General features: G+C 41.0%; 1 protein-coding gene across 12 annotated transcripts in view; it reads right to left on the reverse strand.

Annotated features, from left to right (window-relative positions):
* LOC119484800 (complement C3-like) overlaps positions 1–23,243 on the reverse strand; it is a 74,154-nt gene extending 50,911 nt beyond the window's left edge. For 3 of the 12 annotated variants that reach the window (XR_005206123.1, XM_037763891.1, XM_037763886.1), the window contains exons 1-33: positions 23,089–23,242; positions 21,433–21,628; positions 21,113–21,275; positions 20,795–20,889; positions 20,327–20,415; positions 19,233–19,315; positions 19,038–19,125; positions 18,740–18,842; positions 17,555–17,675; positions 17,282–17,397; positions 16,266–16,412; positions 15,515–15,614; positions 15,297–15,391; positions 14,999–15,190; positions 14,698–14,853; positions 14,376–14,505; positions 13,615–13,683; positions 13,183–13,380; positions 12,972–13,092; positions 12,776–12,864; positions 12,497–12,636; positions 11,948–12,160; positions 11,644–11,707; positions 11,449–11,538; positions 11,054–11,260; positions 10,629–10,704; positions 10,333–10,492; positions 10,120–10,215; positions 8,741–8,891; positions 8,537–8,622; positions 7,856–7,933; positions 7,605–7,760; positions 7,411–7,473 (exon numbers count right to left, since the gene is read on the reverse strand). Coding sequence is in view for 10 of the 12 variants with exons in the window: in XM_037763891.1 (XP_037619819.1) it covers positions 7,411–7,473; positions 7,605–7,760; positions 7,856–7,933; positions 8,537–8,622; positions 8,741–8,891; positions 10,120–10,215; positions 10,333–10,492; positions 10,629–10,704; positions 11,054–11,260; positions 11,449–11,538; positions 11,644–11,707; positions 11,948–12,160; positions 12,497–12,636; positions 12,776–12,864; positions 12,972–13,092; positions 13,183–13,380; positions 13,615–13,683; positions 14,376–14,505; positions 14,698–14,853; positions 14,999–15,190; positions 15,297–15,391; positions 15,515–15,614; positions 16,266–16,412; positions 17,282–17,397; positions 17,555–17,675; positions 18,740–18,842; positions 19,038–19,125; positions 19,233–19,315; positions 20,327–20,415; positions 20,795–20,889; positions 21,113–21,275; positions 21,433–21,628; positions 23,089–23,159 (4,002 nt within the window). In the remaining 2 variants the exon portion in view is untranslated. Of the gene's footprint in view, positions 1–5,076; positions 5,167–5,332; positions 5,436–5,520; positions 5,611–5,731; positions 5,823–6,982; positions 7,032–7,170; positions 7,253–7,410; positions 7,474–7,604; positions 7,761–7,855; positions 7,934–8,536; positions 8,623–8,740; positions 8,892–10,119; positions 10,216–10,332; positions 10,493–10,628; positions 10,705–11,053; positions 11,261–11,448; positions 11,539–11,643; positions 11,708–11,947; positions 12,161–12,496; positions 12,637–12,775; positions 12,865–12,971; positions 13,093–13,182; positions 13,381–13,614; positions 13,684–14,375; positions 14,506–14,697; positions 14,854–14,998; positions 15,191–15,296; positions 15,392–15,514; positions 15,615–16,265; positions 16,413–17,281; positions 17,398–17,554; positions 17,676–18,739; positions 18,843–19,037; positions 19,126–19,232; positions 19,316–20,326; positions 20,416–20,794; positions 20,890–21,112; positions 21,276–21,432; positions 21,629–23,088 lie in introns of all 12 variants that reach the window. The other 9 variants (XM_037763895.1, XM_037763892.1, XM_037763890.1 and 6 more) reach the window with 6 other exon arrangements.
* Positions 23,244–23,453: the final 210 nt, after the last annotated feature.

Below are 23,453 nucleotides of genomic sequence, written 5' to 3' on the forward strand. Positions count from 1 at the left end.
CCTACAGGATCCTGCAGGTGCTTGTTGCCGCTGACAGAACATTCTAATGATTACGTTATAATCTGGTGAGTTACTGAAAACCAAATTCCACAACCATCTCCTTCACCAGATCTGAAATGTAACACTTTACTGGTGGTATACCACACCATCACAAGGAGTACAACTCAGCGAGAGAGAAAACGGTTGTATGTTGTAAGTCGTGTTGTGTTTTTGTGTTTACAGTAGAGAAATTAGGTCAGTTTTGTTAGATCAATAACTCCAACGACAACTTTGCATAGTTAGACTTTACTCAAACTTGAGCTCGACATCAACAACAGCGGCCACAGCCAGCACATCGACAAATCCTAAAGTAATACCCTTAACACATGCGCAGTAGGTAACACTTGCGCAGTAGGTAACCAAGCATTTAACAAACTCCCCTTTTTCTTTAAAGAAAAACAGTCACAAAAAACAAACATTACTGTTATTTAAAACCTTCAACATATACACAGGTTTAAAGCTGCAACTTTAACGACAACAGTTTGAGGGTAGAAAGGTTTTTTGTTGTATAGTCCATTTAGCCTTTAAGTCGGCATACACCTTCACTGAGAGCCCTCAGTAGAACAAGTGCTGATGTCCCTTCTTAGTCAAGCAGTCAGCAAGCTGCTCCTTGGTAGCTGACCACATGATCTGCTGGATAGTCCCTGAGTGGATGAGCTCCTTGACACTGCTAATTTTGAGTCAGAGTCTCTTTTCGGTGACTGATTTGGTGGACTTAACAGCATCAAGAAGAGAGTGATTATCTGTTACACACACAATGGGCAAATTGTTACGTGTGCAATCACCTGTGGTAACTTCTGAGTAGAGAGTAGCTAAGAAAACTGCACTGTCGATGCCATCTGCAAGTGCCAAACTTTCTCCTGCTAAAATACTTCGGACAACTCTCCTGATCCTCTTTGACTGCCAGCATATAGGTGAGAATCTTCCATTCTCTCCCATCAGCATGACCAGGTGTCCGCCTTGAGTGCCTCCGTCTGGAAGGTTTCCCATTGAGGAATCACTGAACACCACCAGTTTAAGGGAGCTGTCTTTTCCCAAGTGCTGAAACCTCAAGGTCACCTCTTCTGATTTCAGTTGTCTGATAAGTTTGTTTGCACAGTGCAGAGTCTGAACAGTAGCATTCTTTGTACTGGATGCCAAGATGGATATGTCACACATTATGTCGGGTCTACTCTGTTTTGCTACCCACAATTTTTGTCCAATCTTAGACTTTAGCATGTCAGTTTCATTGTCTGTTAGAGGAGCCTCTCGCTGTGTGGCTCTGGTGGGGTCCACAGGAATGGGTTGCAGATTTTTTATGTACATACTTTGTTGCACCTGTATCTCATCCTCCAATGAGTGAACCTCCATTCCAATGTAGCTGAAGCTATTGTGGTCTTCACGTCCAACTTGGAAAGCAGTTTTCAAGTGAGGGATGACTGCTGTGGAGAACGTTTCTGAACCACCCCAGATGAAATCATCGACATGACAGGCAAGAACTCCCATCACATTGCAGGAGTCATCCAGCCAGTAGAACACTGCTGGATCAACTCGTGACACAGTAGCTCCCAACTGCTGCATGGTGTCTTTCACTCTGTTGTACCAATACAAAGAAGCATCTGCCAATCCATAAACACACTTCTTCAACTTCAATAGGGTTCCTGTGCTCTGAGCTTCTTGAGGAGGACGGATGTAGACATTACGGGTTAACTCTACCCTGTAAAAAGGCTGATTTAATGTCCATGGAGTTCAGCTGTCATTTCTTTTGACATATTACAGCCATGATCATTTTCAGAGACTCTGAGGCGCATGTAGGTGAGTCTTGTGGGAGCTCCTGAGTGTTCATTTCTTCAAAGCCCCTTGCAACTAATCTAGCTTTAGGTACAACACCATCAGGTGTCTCCTTGAGTGTGCACACCCACCTCGTAGAGATACATTTCTGGCCTTCATCTGTCACCTCCTCAAACACTTCATTCTTTGTCCAGTTGCTGAGTTCAGCGTGTTTGGCAGACATGAAGGCATCATCATTCACAATAAGTATGTCATCTTCATGGCAGTCAGCGCATAACTGAGCATGCTCAGATGGAAGCACCTGAAGATCTTCTACTTGTCCTAGGTCAACTGACCCTGTTGTGCCAGAAATTTCTTCAGGCTCAGTGTACTGCAAGTTGTACCAGTTTTTGTATGTTCCAGTGGCTTTTCCTGCGCGGCTGAGGATTTTTGCAGTGTGTGCTTGGCCACTTCCACTATCTGCATATGTAACTAACTGTCCAATTTTCAGCCTAATTCCTTCACAAATCGAGATTGAGTGTGTCTGTGAGGCGTCAGATTGACCATGATTACCCCTTTCAGGCTGTATTGGTGTGTGAGGGAGCTCACTGTTATCCTCAGCATCAAGAGATTCATTTGTAAGCATCTCTTCTTCACTTTCATTTTCAGTGTCATAGTTATTCTCATTTGGCCCAGATTCGGTTGAGGCGATATGATTTTCAGTCACTTCCAGCTGATTGTCCATTTCTCCCGGCCCTGCTTGTGAGCCATCTATCTTTCGAAGCCTGGAGTGATGTACGCGGACATAGGTGCCTCCATGCCTCACAAATATCCCCACACCATCTTGGCCGGTGACCACACCTGGACCTTTCCATTCTGTACAATCCATCCGTTTGTAGTAGACTTTGTCGCCTGTCTCGTATCGGTCATCAATGGGCCGCAGTTGTTTACGAAGTGCTCTTCGGATCCTCTCAGAGCATTCAGCTTCTGTAAATGCTCTTCTTGCAGAATGTAATGCTGCGTTGTGCTGGGCTAGCCAGGTATTCATGTTAGTACCCTCTAGAGCTGGTGGCTTATCAGTGAGAACTGAAGGCAGATTTGGGTTCTGTCCGAACACCAGCTGGTAAGGACTATAGCCGTGCACATTGTGCATAGAGTTTTTTGCCATTAATGCCCAGTCTAGGGCTGTCTTCCAGTCACATCCATTGTCTCTTTTCTCTTTCAACAGGATTTCAGTGAGGGTTTGATTATGCCTTTCCAAAAGCCCATTGCTCCATGGGCTATAAGCTGCAGTTGTCTTCACTTCAATGTTGTAGCTTTCAGCCATGTTTCTCATTTCTTCGTTGTTGAATTCCCCCCCATTGTCACTGAACTGTCTGCGTGGAGGACCATGAACACTTATCCAGCAATGAATAAAGTGTTTCACAATCTCCCTGGGTTTCTTAGTGGTGACAATGCTCCCTGCACTGAAGCGTGTGAAGTGGTCAATGGCGTGCAGGTACCACACTCCTGTCTCTAGCTCATGTAAGTCCACAGCTACAGTTTCATTGTAGGTTGAGGCCATAGGCAAGCCTACTGCCGGCTTTTGCTTTGGTTTCCTATATCTGATGCATGTCTCACATTTGTTTACAATGTCCTGGAGAATTGTGATGCATTCATCATCATCATTACCTGAACAGGCCAGTAGTTTTTTCAGTCTGTCGGCTGAAGCATGTCCAAACTGTTTGTGTAGTTTCAACAGAACTTTCTGTTTTTCCTTTGTTGTCATGTTTTCTGTCACAGTGAGAATGTCATCCTCAGTTTGGATCTCGTTTTCATCTGTGTTACTCTCATCTCTTATGTTCACACAATAATGTCCTGAAGATGTCAGGTCAAGTTTCACTGGTTGCTTAAACATAGTGGCTTTGTCATTTTCAATGTCCAAAACAGCACCTGCTCTTTTCAGTGAAGTTTTGCTTAAAAGCAATGGGATATCTACTGGGACAACTTCTGTTTCAATTTTACATTTAGTCTGTCCTATCATAGCTGGAATTTTGACTTTTTTTGTAGAATGAACAATTCTCCCATCACCAAACTTGAATGATCTTACACTCTTTGTGTCCTTCATTTTCAATAACTCAGTCTTTGTTAGTCCACTGACGTAATCATCAAGCCATTTTTCTCCACACACAGTTCTGGGGCAAGCTGTGTCAATAACAGCTGATCCTAAGGCTTCCACCATGAAGATCTCTGTGTCAGACAATGATTCTTTTGACAACAAAGTAATGTTGTATTCTTCAACATCTGTCAGTCTCTCATCCTCAGTCAATTTTGCATGTTCATTTTTGTGTGGACAGTCCTTTGCCCAGTGATATGTGCTTTGGAAAACTGCACATCTTGATCTTTTTCCATATCTGTGGAGTGGATTTGTGCTCTGAACAGCCGCAGGAAAGTGTGAAGCTGGCTTGCTTTCAGGCCTGCCGGTGAAGCGTGTGTAGTATGTGTAGTAGGCAGAGTCAACAGAATCAGCAGCATCCCCTCTCACACGCAGCTCACGAGCACCCTCTAGTGACGTATTATCACCAAAGATCCTCTTCAAGGCTGACTTCATGTTAACAAATGAGGCTTGAACAGGCCGTAAGCGCCAACTGTTTGTCTTTAACATTAAGTCCAGCAGTATCTAGTAGCTTGAAAGCCAACACAGCATCTGGAAGCTCCATTTTAAACTTAACCATAGAGACGCCATTTTCTCTCGTGGCGCGGTCAAACACCGTGTAGGCATCGTACTGGCGATCTTTTTCCACTTTCAAAAACACAGAATCCAGTTTCGTGAGAAGTGTAGTCATTCCGTCATCTTTGTTTAAATCCACTGCGGCGATTTCCAGCGCACCGTCCCTCGCTCTTCCCGTTAGCGACAAGGCAACTGCCAAAGCCTGCTTCTTCTTCTCCAAGTCGGTAACGAACCTCCAGATTTCTACCTCATTTTTCCAACTGTCGTAGGACTTCTTCTCGTCAAACGCCGGCGGAACTTTGTAATTGCCAGCGGACATCCTCTGCTACCAATATTAGATCAATAACTCCAACGACAACTTTGCATAGTTAGACTTTACTCAAACTTGAGCTCGACATCAACAACAGTGGCCAAAGCCAGCACATCGACAAATCCTAAAGTAATACTCTTAACACATGCGCAGTAGGTAACACATGCGCAGTGGGTAACACATGGGCAGTAGGTAACACATGCGCAGTGGGTAACACATGCGCAGTAGGTAACCAAGCACTTAACAAGTTTGACATCATCCTGTTTACCTTCAGCACATGTGCATTCATCCCCTCTACAGAGCCGCAGTAGCTGTCCAGCTCTCCTCTCTGGATGGTAGAACTTCACACAACGTGTTTCTGCGATGGGAGAGAAAGATTTGTGGTATGTGTGATCAGAAAATGCACATTAAATACATTGAAAATGTAATAATGCCTGCTTATCCATGGTGTTATCTACTCGGACATCCACTGTCAGTAAAGTACATGGAGGCATCATATGTTCCTAAGTGTGTCTGAGACTCACGGTCATAGTATTCATAGACAGACACAGCAGCTGGTTGTAAGATGCCCACTTCCATCTTCTGATGGAGCCTAAAAGTGATCTCCTCTGGTCGTGTGTGAGAAACCTGTGGACAAAGGTGAGATGGAGATAAATACACAAACAACAAGGCAGAGAGAAAAGTATAGAGGTAGGAAACAGTGATATCTTACCTTGTCCAGGTAGATGATGAGCGAGCCTCTTTCTGACAGGACTGTGTTCATCTCATATTTTGCAATAGTGCGAGCACGTCCTTTGGACAACTACACACAAACACACACAGTCAGACAACTTTCTAAACCATAAAAAACATTTTGTTTCTCTGAACCATAAACACTGACTTGTGAACTGTATGTGGGTATAAGTGGATCTGTAAGTTCTTACTAAGTCCAGGTCCTTTGTGTTAACCGTGAAGCCAGTTAGCAAGCCAATATCCAAGACTGACATGGATGCATCGTGCTCCCTGTCCTTATACCTGTACACAGAACGGACAGAAGAATAATTAAATAACAGCATAAAGAAGATTAAGAGAAAGAATGATGTTTCAAATACAATTTAACCCTCGCGGGCGATCCCGACCGACTTTCCTGTCTTTCAGAGACTCTAGCAGGTTGAGTTTTAGAGCTAGAGTGAAGGTACAGATATCATATGTGGATCTCTTTTGGATCCAATGATCCAACTGTATTCATGTGTGATGATGTTAGTCCCCATAGTAGCCATTTCATTGTAATGAGACCATCTTTTGAAACTTGACCTCACTGTATACAATGACCTGTGGTGACCTCTAGGATAATCACAGCCTCATGGAACTTTACGACCACAAACTAGAGACCTAGAGCATTCAGAGGATGGATGGCTTTGCTAGCTAGATTGACAATAAGGGGGCGTCTGAGCAGTTTCTAGAACAGAAGTTCTCGCCATCCAATCGTAGAAAAATCCAATTCATGCAGAAATCTAAAATGTCAAGAGTTTTTCATACCAAATGTGGTATGGTATTCCTCGAGGTCTCGGTGTCTTAATGTGGTATTTTGGAGGGATTATTGATCATTTTTATCAGTTCTCGAGTGGTAAAACAATGGTTAAATTTAGCACCAAATCTTTGTAACAAATGGTATCAACCCAAAAATTGCTGCAACAACTTATGAGACATAATAGAGCGTGGGGACGCCCATCATAATGTTCTAAACCCTCATACACTTTCACAATTTCTATTGAATAATCAATAAATTAATTAAATCATGTTTATTTCTGATTTATGATTAGAACAACTTGACACACAATAAACTGCATCTCAAATTAATCTTCAGGTTCCCAGCTTTCAGATGATGTACACCACTTCTGTGTGACACACTACAGTTGACCTGCTATCTCCCCCTAAAGACCCCCTGTAGTCCCCTAAAAAAGACAAAAATGGGTCTATTGTGGGTCTCAGAGGGTTAAATGATTGGGAATGAGCAGCTCAAATGAGCTCAAATTCGAAGAAATCGCACACAGAAGGCAGGACAATTTAAAATGATGAGGAAACAGAGAGGTTAAGAAGTGAAGTGTTGTAGGGGCCATATCTGGTTAGAACATGTTGTGTATAAAGCCATGTTACTGTAACACTTGTCAGGATGACTTCTTGATTGTACTTACAAAACCTCTATTCTCAGCTTGTATATCTTCTCATCCTCTTCAATTTTGTCTGTAGGAGCAAAACATTGTATTGAGTAACTGAGTATTTAGTTGAGTCTTTTCTCATAAGGTACTTGGCAGAAACAAACGGATAAAATGACAACAAATGAAGACAAATAAACAGGAAGAGGAGGAGGGCACCAAATTACCTGTGATGAGCTGCACTGACATGTTAAACTTCTGACAGTCACTCTCCTTTTCTTTAGGCATAGCGTAATACAGAGACACCATCTGTCACATAGACAAAAGTGCATCTTAATATGTGATAAACTAATAGACATCTGTCTAGTATAAAAATGTATTTGGTTGTATCTGAGATTCAAAAAGCACACATCAGTAATCAACAGATGATAAATATATAGAAGAATATAAAAACATATTGTACTTACTGTCACCGTTGCTTCTCCTGAACCCGTGGCGTTCACTTTCACGTTCTGGTTTATATCATTGAACTGTAGGAATTTAAATACGCACATAAACACACACACACACACAGTCAGGGATCAGCAGTAGAAACATACAGAAAACAACAGGACTGATGATGTTAATGAACCACTGGGAGTCTGTTTCTGTGTGCGCTCACTTCAGATGTTCTGGTGGTGTAGTGGTTGGTGATGTTGAAGTTGTACTTGTCAGGCCTTAACCTGCCCGGCAACAAGATGTCCACATTCAGATCATACTCTGGTTCTCTAGCGCTGGACCAGTACTCTGCTATAGCCTGGTACACTATTATGGTAGCCTAGAGAGAAAACGAGTGAGGGGGAGAAAACAAGACTTAGACATACAGTAAACAGTTATAAGTAAACATAAGATGGAGAGAAGGGTCTGTGTTACCTGAGTTGATCCATAGCCTCCGCCCACCTTCTGCTGTTGGTTGAACCATCTCACAATAGGTCTGGCGTCTTCATAGGCCTTTATTAACAGAAGGCAAGTAAATGGTTGAAATTGTCCATGGTTAACTGTGCATTTGCATTTATAAAACAGCTTTAGTGAAAATAGAGAGAACTCCTGATTCTGGTACAGTTACATTTTAGATTGTAACCTGTAAGTTTCCAAAACCTACCATATAGTTTCCCTATTATGGCACCATCAAACAGCAGCTACTTGAAACTTTCCTGATAAAAGCAATCAATCACAAATAATCTGTTTTTGTCAAATGTGTGTTATTATTGTGTGATTGTGCCTTGCAGGATGTTCAAGTCAGTACCTTGTTTTTATAACTATGTCATAACTAAGTCATTGCAAGTGAGGCAGAAAAAAATGCCTTCAAATACCTATCGAGATAATCATGAAGTGCTCTGTGAAGTGGTAGCAGTAGTGTAAAAGGTCAATAATGTTTGCCAAATATGGTTATTTAAAAAGTGTAAAAGCTACTGTAAGCAACATTTCATTGCTTCACTGACTTTGTTTCCAAACCCTCTACCCTGTTAGTGAGGCAGCATGGATGAGGACTCAGTTGTATGTTTTCTGTAGCAGGACATCCTGGTGAAACACACACATGTGGCAGATGCTCACCTTGGCCTTGACCAGAGCGAGGAGAGCGTAAGCTGTGGCCTCCAGTGTGTAAACACGCCCCTTAGGTGTCGGCCAGTGGGACAACGCTGAGGAAGACACACAAGTATATTTTGTATTACTACTGTATGCTCTACCTGGAACAAGCTCAGTTTACTAACAATTCCCCAAGACATCATCTTGGAATATTTAATGTTACAGAAATACCTGGGGAGGCAAACCTGTAGAGGATCTCGCGATTCAGTTTGTTTTCATTGGCCAGGGCATATGACGTCATGGCAACAGCATATGGGTTGGTGAGGCTGGGCAGACGTCTTTCCAGATATGCTACTGCTTTGTCGATACTGCCTGGCAGACTCTGGACAGAAGGAAAAGAAAATTAGGAGAAATGGGAGAAGAGCCAGATAACAGTGATCCATCTATTTTTAATATCCCATTCTGTTCAGGAAACATTTGATCCTGGGACAATAGACCGGATTGTCCCCTCTCTTACCTTCTTCTGTGTCTTGCGAGCTAGACTGAGCCGCCATCAGTTACAGTTACTATTGGGGTGTGGATTTAATGCTTCCATACAAATACAAGACTAAGGGTTGGCATCAAATGTCGTTTTGAATTTGAATGTGTCAAATTCTTTGAAAGAATCATTTTAGCACAATTGACCATTCACTAAACCCTCTCCTTGAACAGCAATATCCCAATTTTAGTTTAGCAACTGTAACTAGAAACGACAGGTCTGTCCACCTGCTGAAGCAGCATGGGACTGTGTTAAGAGGGCTGTCAAAGTTAACGCGATAATGCGTTCACGCAAATTTGTTTTAACGCCACTAATTTGTTTAATGCAACTTCTGATTTGTAGGTTGTAGCAGGCTCAGTTTTAAAGCTAGAGTGAAGATACTGGCATCAAATGAAACTAGAAAACCTCAGGAATTCAACCATGTCACACTAGCTTATCGCGAAGGAGGCTAAATAACATATAATAATAATTTTGTCAAGGAAAAACTGGCATGGCTATTTTCAAAGGTGTCTTTTGACCTCTGACCTCAAGATATGTGAATAAAAATGGGTTCTCTGGGTACCCACGAGTCTCCCCTTTACAGACATGCCCACTTTATGATAATCACATGCAGTTTGGGGCAAGTCATAGTCAAGTCAGCACACTGACACACTGACAGCTGTTGCTGCCTGTTGGGCTTGAGTTTGCCATGTTGTGATTTTAGCATGTATTTTATGCTAAATGCAGTACCTGTGAGGGTTTATGGACAATATCTGTCATTGTTTTGTGTTGTTAAATGCTTTCCAATAATAAATATATACATACATTTGCATAAAGAAGCATATTTTCCCACTCCTATGTTGATAAGAGTATTAAATACTTGACAAATCTCCCTTTAAGGTGCATTTTGAACAGATAAAAAAATGTACGATGAATTTGTGATTAATCGCGATTAACTATTTGAATCGATTAACAGCCCTAGTTAAGAGTGATAACTTGCAATTTCGCCCATCACTAGTGAGTCAGTAAATGAAGAAACAAATGCAGTGAGGGGGGAAAAAAAGAAAACATTGTATGCAGATGAGTTACTCACATTAACAGTTGCAGTACATAGTGTACGTGACTCCTGCATGGCAATGAGGCAGAAGGCCGTCATGGAGGCATCTGAATCTCCGCCGCGCACATCACCCTACACATGCACACACAGAGATTATAGATTATAGTCAATGATATGTAATTGTTTTCATCTCGCTATTTTTGTAGCACTAAGATGAAGTATTGATGTTAATGAAATCAGTGCACGCACAATCATCTCTCCGTGGATCACCGGTCCAAGTTCTCTAAACAAGCCGTCAGGTTGCTGCGTGTTGAGAATCAGAAACTTAACAGCGTCACAGATGTCTTTTCTTTGCACTGCCACCAGACTGTTGGCCATGGCAAACACCTTGGCAACATAGGCTGTCAGCCTTAGACAGGAGAGGAGAGGAGAAGTTTAGTTTCATTTATTTGCCCATGAAATACACAATATTGTCATCACAGTCAAGTTAAGTTATAGGAGGATGTGGAAACCATTATGAGTTCAAAGATGTTTGAATGCCTCACCAGGTGCTACTTTGGCGATGGGGAAACGCAGCATAAGACCCATCACGTTTTCTGTAGGCAAGCTCTTTCTGGTAGCCTGGACACAAACAAAAACACAAAACCAGTTTGAGGAGTCCTCTTACATTTTTTTCCTGTGATTATAGCATTTTTCAAATGATTCTAGCGGCATACGTTTTTGTTTGTATAAGACAATCCTGGTGAAAACTTCTGAAGTCTATGAGACTATGTGTTGCATTCAGACCATTAATTGTCAGTGTCCCTAGCCTGGATCTGTGGGGAAGGAGTAGCATCGCATGCATTGCTGTCTACTACGCTGTTCTTTTTTTTATACCACTTCTGCCACGTCAGGAACTTTAAAATCCCACACAGAGGGGCATCAATGACATTTCTGGTATGTGTGCTAATAAACACATCTGTGAGCCTACCGTACTTGATGTGTTGGAGGGCTTCGTTACGTTTCTGAAAGCCCACAGCTTCCCACTGGTTGGTTTTGTCCAAATATGTGGCTGCAATGACAGGCAGGGTCATGTGGATCATGTTCTGTTCTCCGCAGCCTGAGGGCTGGTAGATCAGAGTACCCATAGAGTTCCCACTAACGGCGTTCTCCACCAGTGAAGAAACTTGTTCTCTCCCTGCATGCACAAACACAAACAGAAAAAAACTAAACATTAGTAACTAAATAAACATGCAAAGGTCCCCCAAAACTAGTGAGGTGGTCATTCATTTCCCAATAAGACCAATAACAATTTACACCAATGCAGAGTTCATTGTAACTGGCACTATATTGCATAATGTGCCCAAATATATCATCACATCTCACCTGTCACAGAGATCTGTGTATTCGTAGGTGTGTTTGGAACCAAATCTTTCCTAGGAATTCCACTGTTGAGAGTTTCTTCTTGTTTACCATCTAAAGGGTTAAACAGTGGGCACGTTGGGGGATCAATTAGCAAGTGATAAAAATGTAATATTAGCAAATTACTACATGATATAGCGGTTTAATGTGTAAACTCACCTACACCTTTTTTAGTGGGGTCTAGAGTTATAATCTGAGGAGATTTAACCAGCACACCTTCAGGCTGGAAAAGCAACAGTTAGGACAAAGGTTAGAAATAAACAACTGTTTTTGAGTAATCGTTATCTGCTGGTGTGTAACGAAATAAAATACGGCTTGATTGTTAACTGTCTCTCTTATTTACAGTTTATGTTGAAAAGCTGATACAGTATACATTTGCATCAAAGTTACGCCTCAAAAGATGTCCGTTTCCCTATACTGACTTTAACACAGGAGATCGCTGTTCGTTTCCCGTTTCTCTTACCACCACCCGCAGCATCTTCATGATTCCGTCATGGAGCGACGAATCTTTAACAGCTGCTTTGACCTCAATGCTGTATTGTCCGTCTTTCATGGGAATAATGATGAAGGGTACAGATCGTGTAGTTTGGGGCCCAATTTTGACCTCCTGACGATACTTCCCACGCTTAGAAGCTGCGCTGCACACGTGTTCCTGCTCAATCAGATCCACACGCACCTTGAGAACAGGACAACGATGGAAAAAAGATATTGAAGTATGTGTAGTTGATCAAAGATGCTTCCCTAATTTGAAGACATTTTATGCTTTACATTGTTTCCTATAGGATCAATTTGATCTTGAAGGTACACTGTAAATATTGCAGTAAGGTTTCCCTCAGTTCTTGGGCCGACCACCATGGAAAAGAATTCATTCATTCCCTTTTTTTGCCACACGTTGTAAGTCGGTCCAATATTTACTGTTGCTTTTGCTCTTTTGTTGCAAACTCTTTGAGAAAAATATCATGGCCTCATTGTCTCTGGCATAAAACACCAGAGCAGGGCAACCCAGACTTACGGTGACATCATCGGGGCTGTAGTTGTGGAGGATTGCCTTAACTTCTAGCTGCTCTCCACGTACAGCAGAGTACGGCAGCCTGAGATCAATGAAGAATTCCTTTCGGACAATCACTTCCAACGGAGCGCCAACACAGATTCCTTTAAGATGAGAGGGATTAAAAAAGAAGTGATGAAACAGAGAAAGGGAGAGAGAGAGAAAGGTGTAAAGGGATGATAGAGGTTTAAGGTTAGAGGCACAACTAAAACACATGACAGATTTTAGTCACTGAATCCTCACCGTGAGTTTTTGACAGACTAATGCCAGTGATCTGCCAGGTTGTGATCGAGTCTTGCAAAGGAACATTTTTCGTCAATGATGTGGTGTCACTGAAACAAAGAAAAGTGTCAACACTTTGAGAGGTACCTTTGAATCCTAGTGGTGTCGGTGTGAAGTTATCAGTGTATTTTTTCTGTGTATATTTCAGTTTACTCACCAGTTAGGTGTATGTCGAGGGCAAGCAGGCAGATGGACATCTAACCACAGCCAACTTTCAGGGAACTTGGTGCGAGAAACAATTTCATTGCTGTCCATGTAACTGTTGTCATCCTCCTCACCTAAAGTGTCATTAAAAAGGTTATCATTTTGATTGTTTCGTAAGTATGACCATGAATAGTAACCACCCATCCCTTGTCCCCGTCTCTTACTGCGAGCCAGTAGGAGGCTATCCTCCTTCTTCTCAGATCGCTGGGTTTCCATCTCCTTGCAGCAGTGCAGGAAGGCAGCGACACAGGTTGCGCCATCAAGGATGTACTCGGCGCGCCTCTCACAGCTGTATGAGAGGAGGGTAGGCCTCATGCCTTCCGAACAACAGTCACGCTGCAGTTGGTCGTTATATTGACTCACTGGAAAGAAAGAGGGTTGTAGAGGAGAGACAGAGGTGAGAAGACATGGAGTACAAGAATAAGATAACAATAAGGATTTGAATAAGGAAAAACAAAAAAACAAAAAAACTAAATGGGAAATGGAGGAAAAGACTAATATATAACATGGCAAAGATGAGTATTGTCAAAATCCAAAGTCCTGAACTGAGTGACTGAATATGTGGTTATTGGGTAGTTTAGAGCTGTGGTTCTTACGTAAGCTGGTTATGACATCCATTACAGTAGGGGCTCGTTTCCTCCTGCTGGGGGCCGGACATTTCAATTCTGGAAATGCAACACAGACAAGATCTTTAACATGTTGGACCCAGACTTGAGTTTTGCGTGGTTTAGTTGATGCTTTAGAGATGGTTTATCTGGTTGGACACATTGACAGGGTGTGGGTGTGAGAAAATATGATCTACAATTGCTCACCTCATTTGTTGAAATGTTAAAAGATTGTATAAATGCTTTATTAGAATAAAACATCTTTTAAAAGCCCTAACAAACAGGAGGGATCATGATCAGCTCATGTGGCAGTGACCAGTGTTAATGTTAATATGGAAATGCCTCAAAGCGTCGGTTCAACCAAATTATCTCACTTACCCCAAGTGGTATAGTGTTGGTTTTATGTGCCCAAAGTGTAAGACATCTGTTTGAGATTCTGGCTCTCTGTTTGTGGTGCTCGCAGCACTGAAGAATTAAAAAAACTACACAGCAACGAGTGATTTCAGAAACAGTGTCTCTGAAACTATCTGCATGTCCAGATACCAACAAAGGGGAGCAAGAATAATGTCATCTGGTTGAAAAGACCCTTTAAGATGCAGTTCTTCTACTGTCCACTAGGTCCTCACTTATATAAAAGCATTTGACTGTAGGTGATGAATAAAGGTCCATGTGCCCACTTCTCCTAGTTAGAGATATTTCATTGAGCCTAAAGAGAGGCATGTTCAGAGAAGGGGAGGGTAAAGTAGCGTCACCTTGTCTGTAGGGAGTACCAGAAGCCGTGTTGGACTCAAACAACAGCCCGGCATCGTAGAACACACCCATACCGTCCTTCCCTCCACCTGGTGTGCAGCCTGTGTCGTGCTTCTCGACAATGTCCCACACCTGAGCAGGTAGGAATGAGACACATTTACTCATGCAATGTATTTGCTGCAGGACAAACTTACACCGGATATTATTTGAAGCCAAAAGCTAACAAAATTGACAGTTAATGTGTGAATTTTTTTTTATACATAGCTTTTTGAATTTAAGCCATTTCAAATATTCTCAAAGATAATTATGAAATAAAGAAATTGCCTTTTTCTGGGTGAGGCGGTGCTTGTTGTTTAGGACGTAGACGCCTTTGTCAACTGCCACCAATCCCACTGTGGCCTCTGGATCTCCTGTGACCTTCAGACCAAACATCATTCGAGGCTCATAGGATGGAGCGGGTCTCGATGATTCCAGCCTCAGCTAAATGTGAATCAGTGAATGAGACGTGCAGTTTTGAATTTGTTTCATACATAAAAATATATCAGAGAAGTATACAAATAACTTTATCAGGTTGTGCATGGGTGTCTTGTTTGCCTTTTCGTTACATCAGTGTTGTGTGACTCACCAAGCCCATGCAGGAGTCCTTGACATCCACCCAAACAGAGTCTGATACCAATTCATTGCCATTTGTATGGTAGTAGGCTATGATGCGGAACGATGGCAGCATTTCTTTGGTAATGGGAACTATCAAGGAAATCAGTACTTGACCTCTTGTCCTGTAACGGCCACTTTTCACCAGCTGACCTCTGCTCAGGATCTAGGGACACAGATTTATACATCAGCACTTATCACACATGAGTCGTGGGACGCAACAAAAAGAGTTACACATGTGCACACAAGCACAGGTGTAAAACACCTCTCACCAGGTATGTGATGTCAGTGTCGTGATTTTCCTGCCTGTTGAGGTTGAGGTTGATTTTCAGGTTGTCTCCTAGGTCCAGCTCAGCTGCATCCACACCTGCAAATGTGACATGTTGTGATGAGTGCTGAACACAGAACAGATTTAGCGCATGGTGCATACTTTGCCACTGCCACCACCTTTGTTTTTAATCATCTGATGTCATTTCAAGATGTAACTTACCTATGTGGATGTAGTTGTTGCTTTTAGTGGTATATGGGAGAGCAGACATGCTGGCTGATGCTTGCCTATCAGGTGTTAAACGAGGATCATTGGTCTTTGCCTGCAATTAAAGACACACACAGGTAAGCATACACACACAGTTTAATAAATAATACTTGAAAAGTCCCATGTCTATCCTATCTTAACTTATTGAGGCTTTGACTTCCATAGTTCTGCCTAGCAATATAAAATTGCTAAATAGAATGACCAAAAGACATAACACTGACAGGATGAAGTTCACCATTCACATACTGTACAGTAAATGTCTGAGCAGCAGAACCAAAACAAGGAGCTGGGTGATAGCTCTGCTGATTTCACCTCTTCAAGTGAATATCAAAAATGTTGATTAATGTAGGGGCTGAAGGGTGGTGCAGTGGTTAGCACTGTCGCCTCACAGCAAGCAGGTTTGAATCCGGTTTCCTCCCACAGTCCAAAGACAAGCAGGTTAGTTTAATTGTTGACTCTAAATTGTCCGTAGGTGTGAATGTGAGCGTGAATGGTTGTCTGTCTCTCTGTGTCAGCCCTGTGATAGTCTGGCGACCTGTCCAGGGTGTACCCCGCCTTCGCCCAATGTCAGCTGGGATTGGCTCCAGCCCCCCCCCGGGAACCCGAATAGGATAATCGGTTACAGATAATGGATGGACGATTAATGGAGGTTTAAGTGGCCATTTGGGCTATAATGCAAAAAGGGTAAAAGATTTCAGAGACTTACGGTGATTGTCAGTCTTGGTTCCCCTGCCACTGTATTGATGATAAGCCTCGCCATGCCATTGGCTGCGGTGAAGCCCTGCACCTGTCCTGGATCGACCACCACTGTAACACCTTGTGCCGGAGTGCCGTCAGGATTCACAACTTCAACCTGCCATCAGAGACACAAACAGCTGAACAATCAGAAAACGTCCAACTGTCTTATTAAAATACACCTTATTAAGGTCAAACTCATGTTATTAGATTAGTTTTTAGTGCTGTGCACTAAGTTTAAGACTCAGGTAGTTTATGGCGACCTAAACTGTTGATGGATGAATTTCTTTTTCTCTGGAATCTCACATGTCTGCCTTTATATCGTAATAAACATTATGTGACTTTTATATTTAGGACATACTGCCATTTGTGTTTTCAAAGAGTAACTATATTTCAGTTATGAAATGTTTTCAGTGAAGGATTTAGAAATATAGCCATTTGATTAGATTGATTTATTTTGAACATGTAACAAATAATAAGAATAACCAATAAAATAACAGTAAACATATACAGTAAATTCTAAATAAATTTAATAAATAAATATTGTATGTCCGAAAAGGCAGAAGTAAACACTTATATATGGTCCTACTCCTTTCTATAACTTAAACAATGAACTTAATGTTTATCACATACACACAAATAATCATCTTAACATAAAAAAAAACAATAACAACAACATCAACAATGAGCTTCACAGTCCCGAGAGAGACAAGGCCCCTTCCTCATCCCTGTACCTCTCTAAAACATTTTATACATCTTTTCTTGAATGGATTTATAATTTTACTTTACTTAATTTTTCTTCATCTATAACATTTCATATATTCACCCCACAAATTGTAGTACGAACATAATGTTTGTTTTTAAATAAATGTCCTCTTATAATCCCCCTCTATGTCTGAGAACATTTTTTGTTTGTTGCCAGGAAGTACCAAGCCATAAGCCATACATATGCTGTCAGTTTATGTAAATGTAAACAAGTGTACTTACCGCAACATCGAAGGACATTCCTGGTTTGAAATATTTGGGCGTTTTCTTGAAGTGGATGGTGTAAGGTGATGTGACAATCTGGATACTTCTCAACTCTGCCTCCACCATTTCACTACCTGTGAGTTGATGCAGAAACACAAACACATTCACACACAAACTTAAAAGAGTTTGTTTTTTAATCTGTTCACAATCCAGAAAAACGTATCCTGATATCTTTATTTTCTTTTTTCAAATATACTGAATAGGCCCAAACACACAGTCTTTTTTTCTTACCGCTCTCTGTCAGCACACTGACAGCTACAAATATGGAACTCCCCACCAGGTCGTTGATGTTTGGGAAGGTCTGTGTGATGTGCTCTCTCTTCAGTGTGACCTCTCCACTACCTCTCTGGACCTAATGTGACATAATATAATAATGCATCTTGAAATACAGTATAGTGGTACAGTGATACAGTTAGTCGTTCAGGTACTTTACTGCTGTCCTCTGAGAACCACAATAGACCCGTTTTTGTCTTTTTTAGTGGGCTACAGGGGGTCTTTAGGGGGAGATAGCAGGTCAACAGTAGATGTCACATAGAAAATTGTGAAAGTGTATAAGGGCTTAGAACATTATGATGGCCATTCCCATTAAGTTTGTCAATACCATTTGTTACACAGATTTGGTGCTAAATTTAACAATTTTTTACCACTTGAGAATTGATGAAAATGATAAATAATCCCTCCAAAATACAACATTAAGACACCAAGACCTTGAGGAACACCATAGAAAAAGCCATGCTGTAATTTGGTAACAATAACTTTTGACATTTTGAGATTTTTTCAAGAATTGCACTTTTGTGGCTGTAAAGTTTCATGAGGCTGTGATTATCCTAGAGGTCACCACAGGTCATTTTATACAGTTACATCAAGTTTCAAAAAATGGTCTCACTACAATGAGATGGCTACTATGGGGACTAACATCATCACACATGAATACAGTTGGGCTCATTGGATCCACAAGAGTCTCAGCTTTACAGTGATACCCAATTTATGTAATTCCAGGACTGTTTAGGGACTCCAGTATAGAGAAATAGTCAAGCACATCATTTTAGAATAGGCAAAAATAAGGGTTTGGTTTTTGCCCCAAACTGCATGTGATTATCATAAAGTGGGCATGTCTGTAAAGGGGAGACTCGTGGGTACCCATAGAACCCATTTACATTCACATATCTTGAGGTCAGAGGTCAAGGGACCCCTTTGAAAATGGCCATGCCAATTTTGGAGCATTACTGAGCCTCCTACCCCAACATGCTAGCTTGACATGGTTGGTACCAATGGATTCCTTAGGTTTTCTAGTTTCATATATCTGTACCTTCTAGCTCTAAAACTGAACCTGCCACAGCCTCTGAAAGATAACTTTTACAAAACATATACAAATACATCAAAAGTGTGAATGTGTGAAAGTGTGAATGTGTTCACCTGCACTCTCTGAAGAGAACCTGGAAAGCTCCTCTTTTGACCGTCTTGCATAACCCCAAACACCACGTAGGCCGTCCCATCCACCTCTTCACCAAACAGATACCTAAATCCACAAGAGGGAGACATGTTTAAGCCACAATGAAGCAAAACAGGACAATTAAAAACAAACAAACAGCAAATGGCTAACAAACTAAAATAGCAAGAGCCCCAACACAACTTCTGAACAACTCTCTTTATTTTCTCCTCCAATCAATCTACCTATAAAACCTGGTCTATAAACAACAGAACCTTCACTTACGTAGCTTTGATGTTGACGGTGAGGGCGTCACTGTCCACGTAGAAGAAGGGGCTCACAGGCGTCAGTTTAACCTCAAAACTGGGCAGCACTGGAAAATTGAAAACATTTTATTCTGTGTCCAATCCAGTAAAAAATAAGTGAATGTTGTAGGTTTATATAACATTTAAATAAAAGTACAGATAATGAAGGACTCACCATATTCTTTGACCTCGAACTCTGCAGAAAAGCTCTGCTGTGGGTTGCTGTGGAACTTCGTCACCACCTTCCACAGTCCGGGACTAAACACATACACAAACACATATTTCAATAATCAAACAAAAAAATATATACTGTATATATTAATTTAGAGACTGAAGGTAACAGGAATTAGACTTCGGACTGCGTGAAGTTATTTATGTCACACAAATTGAGGTATAGGCCTACACAAATGAGCTGCTGCAAAGAACTTATCATTTATAGAGAACTACAGAAACTCTGAAGTTTAGAAGAAAAGGTTTAAAGGTTTCAGGTTGGCTTTGCATTAGATAGAACGGATGCAGTACCTTTGTTTTGTGTCTTTTAGGCTGATTGGTTTTAGTTCATAGTTCATAGGGATTAAATGCATTTCTGTTTTGTCTGTCCATTTATAATTTAGATGAGAAGATTACTGCCACTCTCATGTCTGTGTGCTAAATATGAAGGTAGAGCCAGCAGCCAGTTAGCTTAGCTTAGCATAAAGACTGGAAACAGGGGCAAACTACTAGTTTAATAGTTTTTACTGCAAGTATATATATATATATATATATATATATATATATATATTATACTTTTCTGTATACTTTTCAGTATTTCCAAGAATACTTGGACTTTTCTGCATACTTGCCAAGTATATTTCTATACTACTGTCTGTATAAGCTAAGGATTTTTAGGTATAATTTTGTGAAGTCTATCTCTGATAATTACATTAAAAGTAAACTGAAAGCATGCTCTCTTTTTTAAGTTTAAAAGAAGTATAGTAATAGCACACTTGAACAAACTTCTTTTTTGTAAGGGTCTCCACACTTCATACACTGTAGGCTATTATTTCTTTTAAGTTGTTGTCCAAACACTAAATTACAAACATGGAAATTAATTGTAGAAAACACAACATAAACATGGTAAAATAGCCTATGCATAATCTTAAAAGATTCTAGGTATTAATATTTTGAATTGAATTCACTGTATCCATGTTAAAATGTAATTTCACTAAACAACAAAATGTATAGAGATACAATGTGGACAATTTTATTTAAATAAGATAAAATACTAACCTGACAATTTCAGCGAGTTGGAAATCTCCAGAGTGCATCCCTGATTTCAAAGAGACTGGATCAATTGGTAAAACGATGCCTTCAGGGGTCTAAAAATAAACAATATTGAACAATCATTAACAGAGAGCAGTGCCAGTTTACAAATTATTTTATTAAATCCATGCTACATTTTATGTATGTCCTTTATCTACAATCCAAGAAAGAAGAGACTGTCTTCAATGTGCAACTCAACCACTAGAGGGAGGCATGCATTCATTTTAACAGTAAGTGGTAGGACAGGTGTTACTAGACACAAAACAGACACAAGGTTCAGTGGATGTGTTTTGGTTATTTTGGTCATTTGCAGCAAACTTATCTACTGTTAAGCATTTGTGATATCACCTCATCAAGAGGCTTCCTGCTCCCAGTCACAGCTGATTATATAATATTACATTAAATTCTGTGCTTATCAAAAATAAAATACAATACCACAATCTCGATGGCAATAGAAGGTTCAGGTTGGGTTTCGTCATCCCTCTCTACTGGCTCCATACGGGGCGTCAGTGCAAACATCCTGTAATGAACTGACACAGAGAAGAGGTTAATTTTGCTGCTGAAGGTTGAAGGAAGGTGTATCTATTTTGAGTCATGTGACTGTTAAACAACTTTTTTGACTTTAGGCCATTTCCACTTGTGTGTAGGGAAGGGTTCATTTACTGTAATTTACAGTACAATCATTCAATTTGGAAAAAAAGCCATGTAAAGACATTAGGCGTGTTTTTCAGCACTGTGTAGAAATAAACTTACCTTTGCTGTTGGGGGTGTAGAGAGTCTTGTCAGTCTGGATGAAGATGTACCCGGACTGGAAGGACACTAAGACCACTTTCTCCAGCAGTCGGTCAGGGAACTGAGCTTGCAGGTACACATACTGCTTCATGTTGGGATCCTTGCTGAAGTCTCCAGCAGGGATCTGAAACCAGTATGAAGAGACACGAGCAGCGCATGAGGAGCAGGGAGGGGTAACCTACATTATGTGCTTTTCTGGATTCATTTCTAGATTCTTTGTGGCCATGTTAGAAAATGAAGCCAAGTAACAGTAACATATACAGTGACAGTATTTCATTTACCGTTATTTGTCCGAGCGCCTGGAAGTTGTTTCCACTGGTAAGTGTCACAGGTGTGAATGCCAGCCTTTTGTTTTTGGTTGGATGGTTCCTCACGCTGATTTCGACCGGGATGTTTGCACCGGAGCAGTCTTGACACTCCACGAAGATGTTTTCTGCTGTTCCTACCCGCAACAAGTTGGGGGCAGACATCACCTGCCTGCAGAGCAGCGATGAGAGAGGAGGATTAATGTGTAGTCACTGTGCAGAAAGAACCACATGCTGTTTAGGTACTGACAAACATGTTTTTTTATGCATTTAAGGCACTATGAGACACACATGTCGGAAAAAGTGCACTCAGTAGAGTGCAGATCTTCGCCAGGTGTGTCTCCCTCTCCCCTCCCAAACAAAGAAATTGGATCTCACTATTGTCCCTCCCGGTTCCCTTACGGTCAAGATGGCGGGGAAGATAACAAAAACAGGGATTTATTCATCGTGTATCGTGCCTAACTTTAGTGGATCGTAACATATCGGGTATGGAATTAATCTGCAGATACTCCGGTTCAAAATGAGACCAAACATTTCTGTGGATGTCAGTTTTTCAGCTACGACAAAGGTCAAAATGTGGCCGGCAACAGACTAAGATAAGGCTTGTTTTTAGCCTAGCCGTTTGCCGGAAATGCCTTCAATCATGGTATAAAATAGTCAATGAAATATTTTTTACAAATTTTGAATCACTGCAACTATGAGAGGTCCTTGACCAAAAAGTCATAAATGAGAACAAAAAAATATTAGGCTGATGGGTCCAGTAGTATACAAGATTAGCCGTGGACAGACAGACAGGTACACGCACGACCAAACACATGATCTCCCAACAGGCTTACGTCTGGTGGAGATAATAATGGAGGGTTATCACTGTTTAAACACGTGATTTACAGGTTTATGTGTTTATTTGTCCAAAGGTTTTAAGAGTGGATCTCTTAGAGAAGTGATTCCCAAACCTTTTTTTTGTGTATGACTCTTTAAAATGAATGTGCATGTTACCTCTCGTCAGGTATTGGCCTTAAAGAGGGCATGAGTGTGACTTTTTTTTGGTGAGATTTTTGTGTGCTCGAAGAGGGGACCTTCTCAGTATTTCAAAAGCAGAAGTCTGAAAAATAAACCTAATTTTGTGCATCAGAAATGTTATTTTTTGTCTTCTGACCCCTCAGGTTTATCTTGCCCCCCCCTATGTGCTCTCAGGATCATGAGCTCCATCATGGACACACAATAAGTAATCTATTGATTACCTTGATGAAGATCCAGCTCTGGATCAACAAAACATTTCATCATGGCTCTAGACTCTTGCTCTGTCTGGCGTAATGTATCGTTGTGCAAACTATGAACAAAATATAGGCCAATTTACTGGCATCATTTGAAACACCACATTACCTTGTGACACAAAGTGCAAACTGGACTACAGCCCCTCATTATGTAAGACACACAATATTTGTATCCATACACTTTTTAAATGTAATATAAATGCAGAGGACCTCAAGTATTGTTGTTGCTCCTATTACAGTTTAACCAATAACAATGTGAATATTATGAAATGAACAAACAAACTGTATATTTTAGCTCTGTTTTCTTTTGTCAATTAATTCAAGCACAGGGAGTAAAGGTATAGGCTGGTCTACTTACAATGCAGCTCCATCAGCTAGGGAAGTCAGGGAGACAAAGGCCACAGAGGCCAGCAGCCACAACAGAGTCATCCTCAACTGATCCTGATCCGCTGTCAATGTAGCCTGTCGCTGTGCAGCACCCTCTTTTTATCCACTCTCACCCCTCCTCCTGCACCCCACTTTCCCTTTCTGTACACAGGTATTAACACAAACAAACACATGATTTCCCAGCAGCAGTTGAGAAACCGTTGAATTCCGATAAGCTCTGATCTGAGGAAAAAGATAAACAACAGAAAATCAATGAGGGGTTTATATGACATGGTCAAAAATGCCTTGTTCATGCTGCATGTTTTTTCGGGTTGTTTTTATTCTATTTTGCATGTT

The sequence above is a fragment of the Sebastes umbrosus genome, chromosome 3 (assembly GCF_015220745.1).
Source record: "Sebastes umbrosus isolate fSebUmb1 chromosome 3, fSebUmb1.pri, whole genome shotgun sequence".
Classification (NCBI taxonomy): Eukaryota; Metazoa; Chordata; class Actinopteri; order Perciformes; family Sebastidae; genus Sebastes; species Sebastes umbrosus.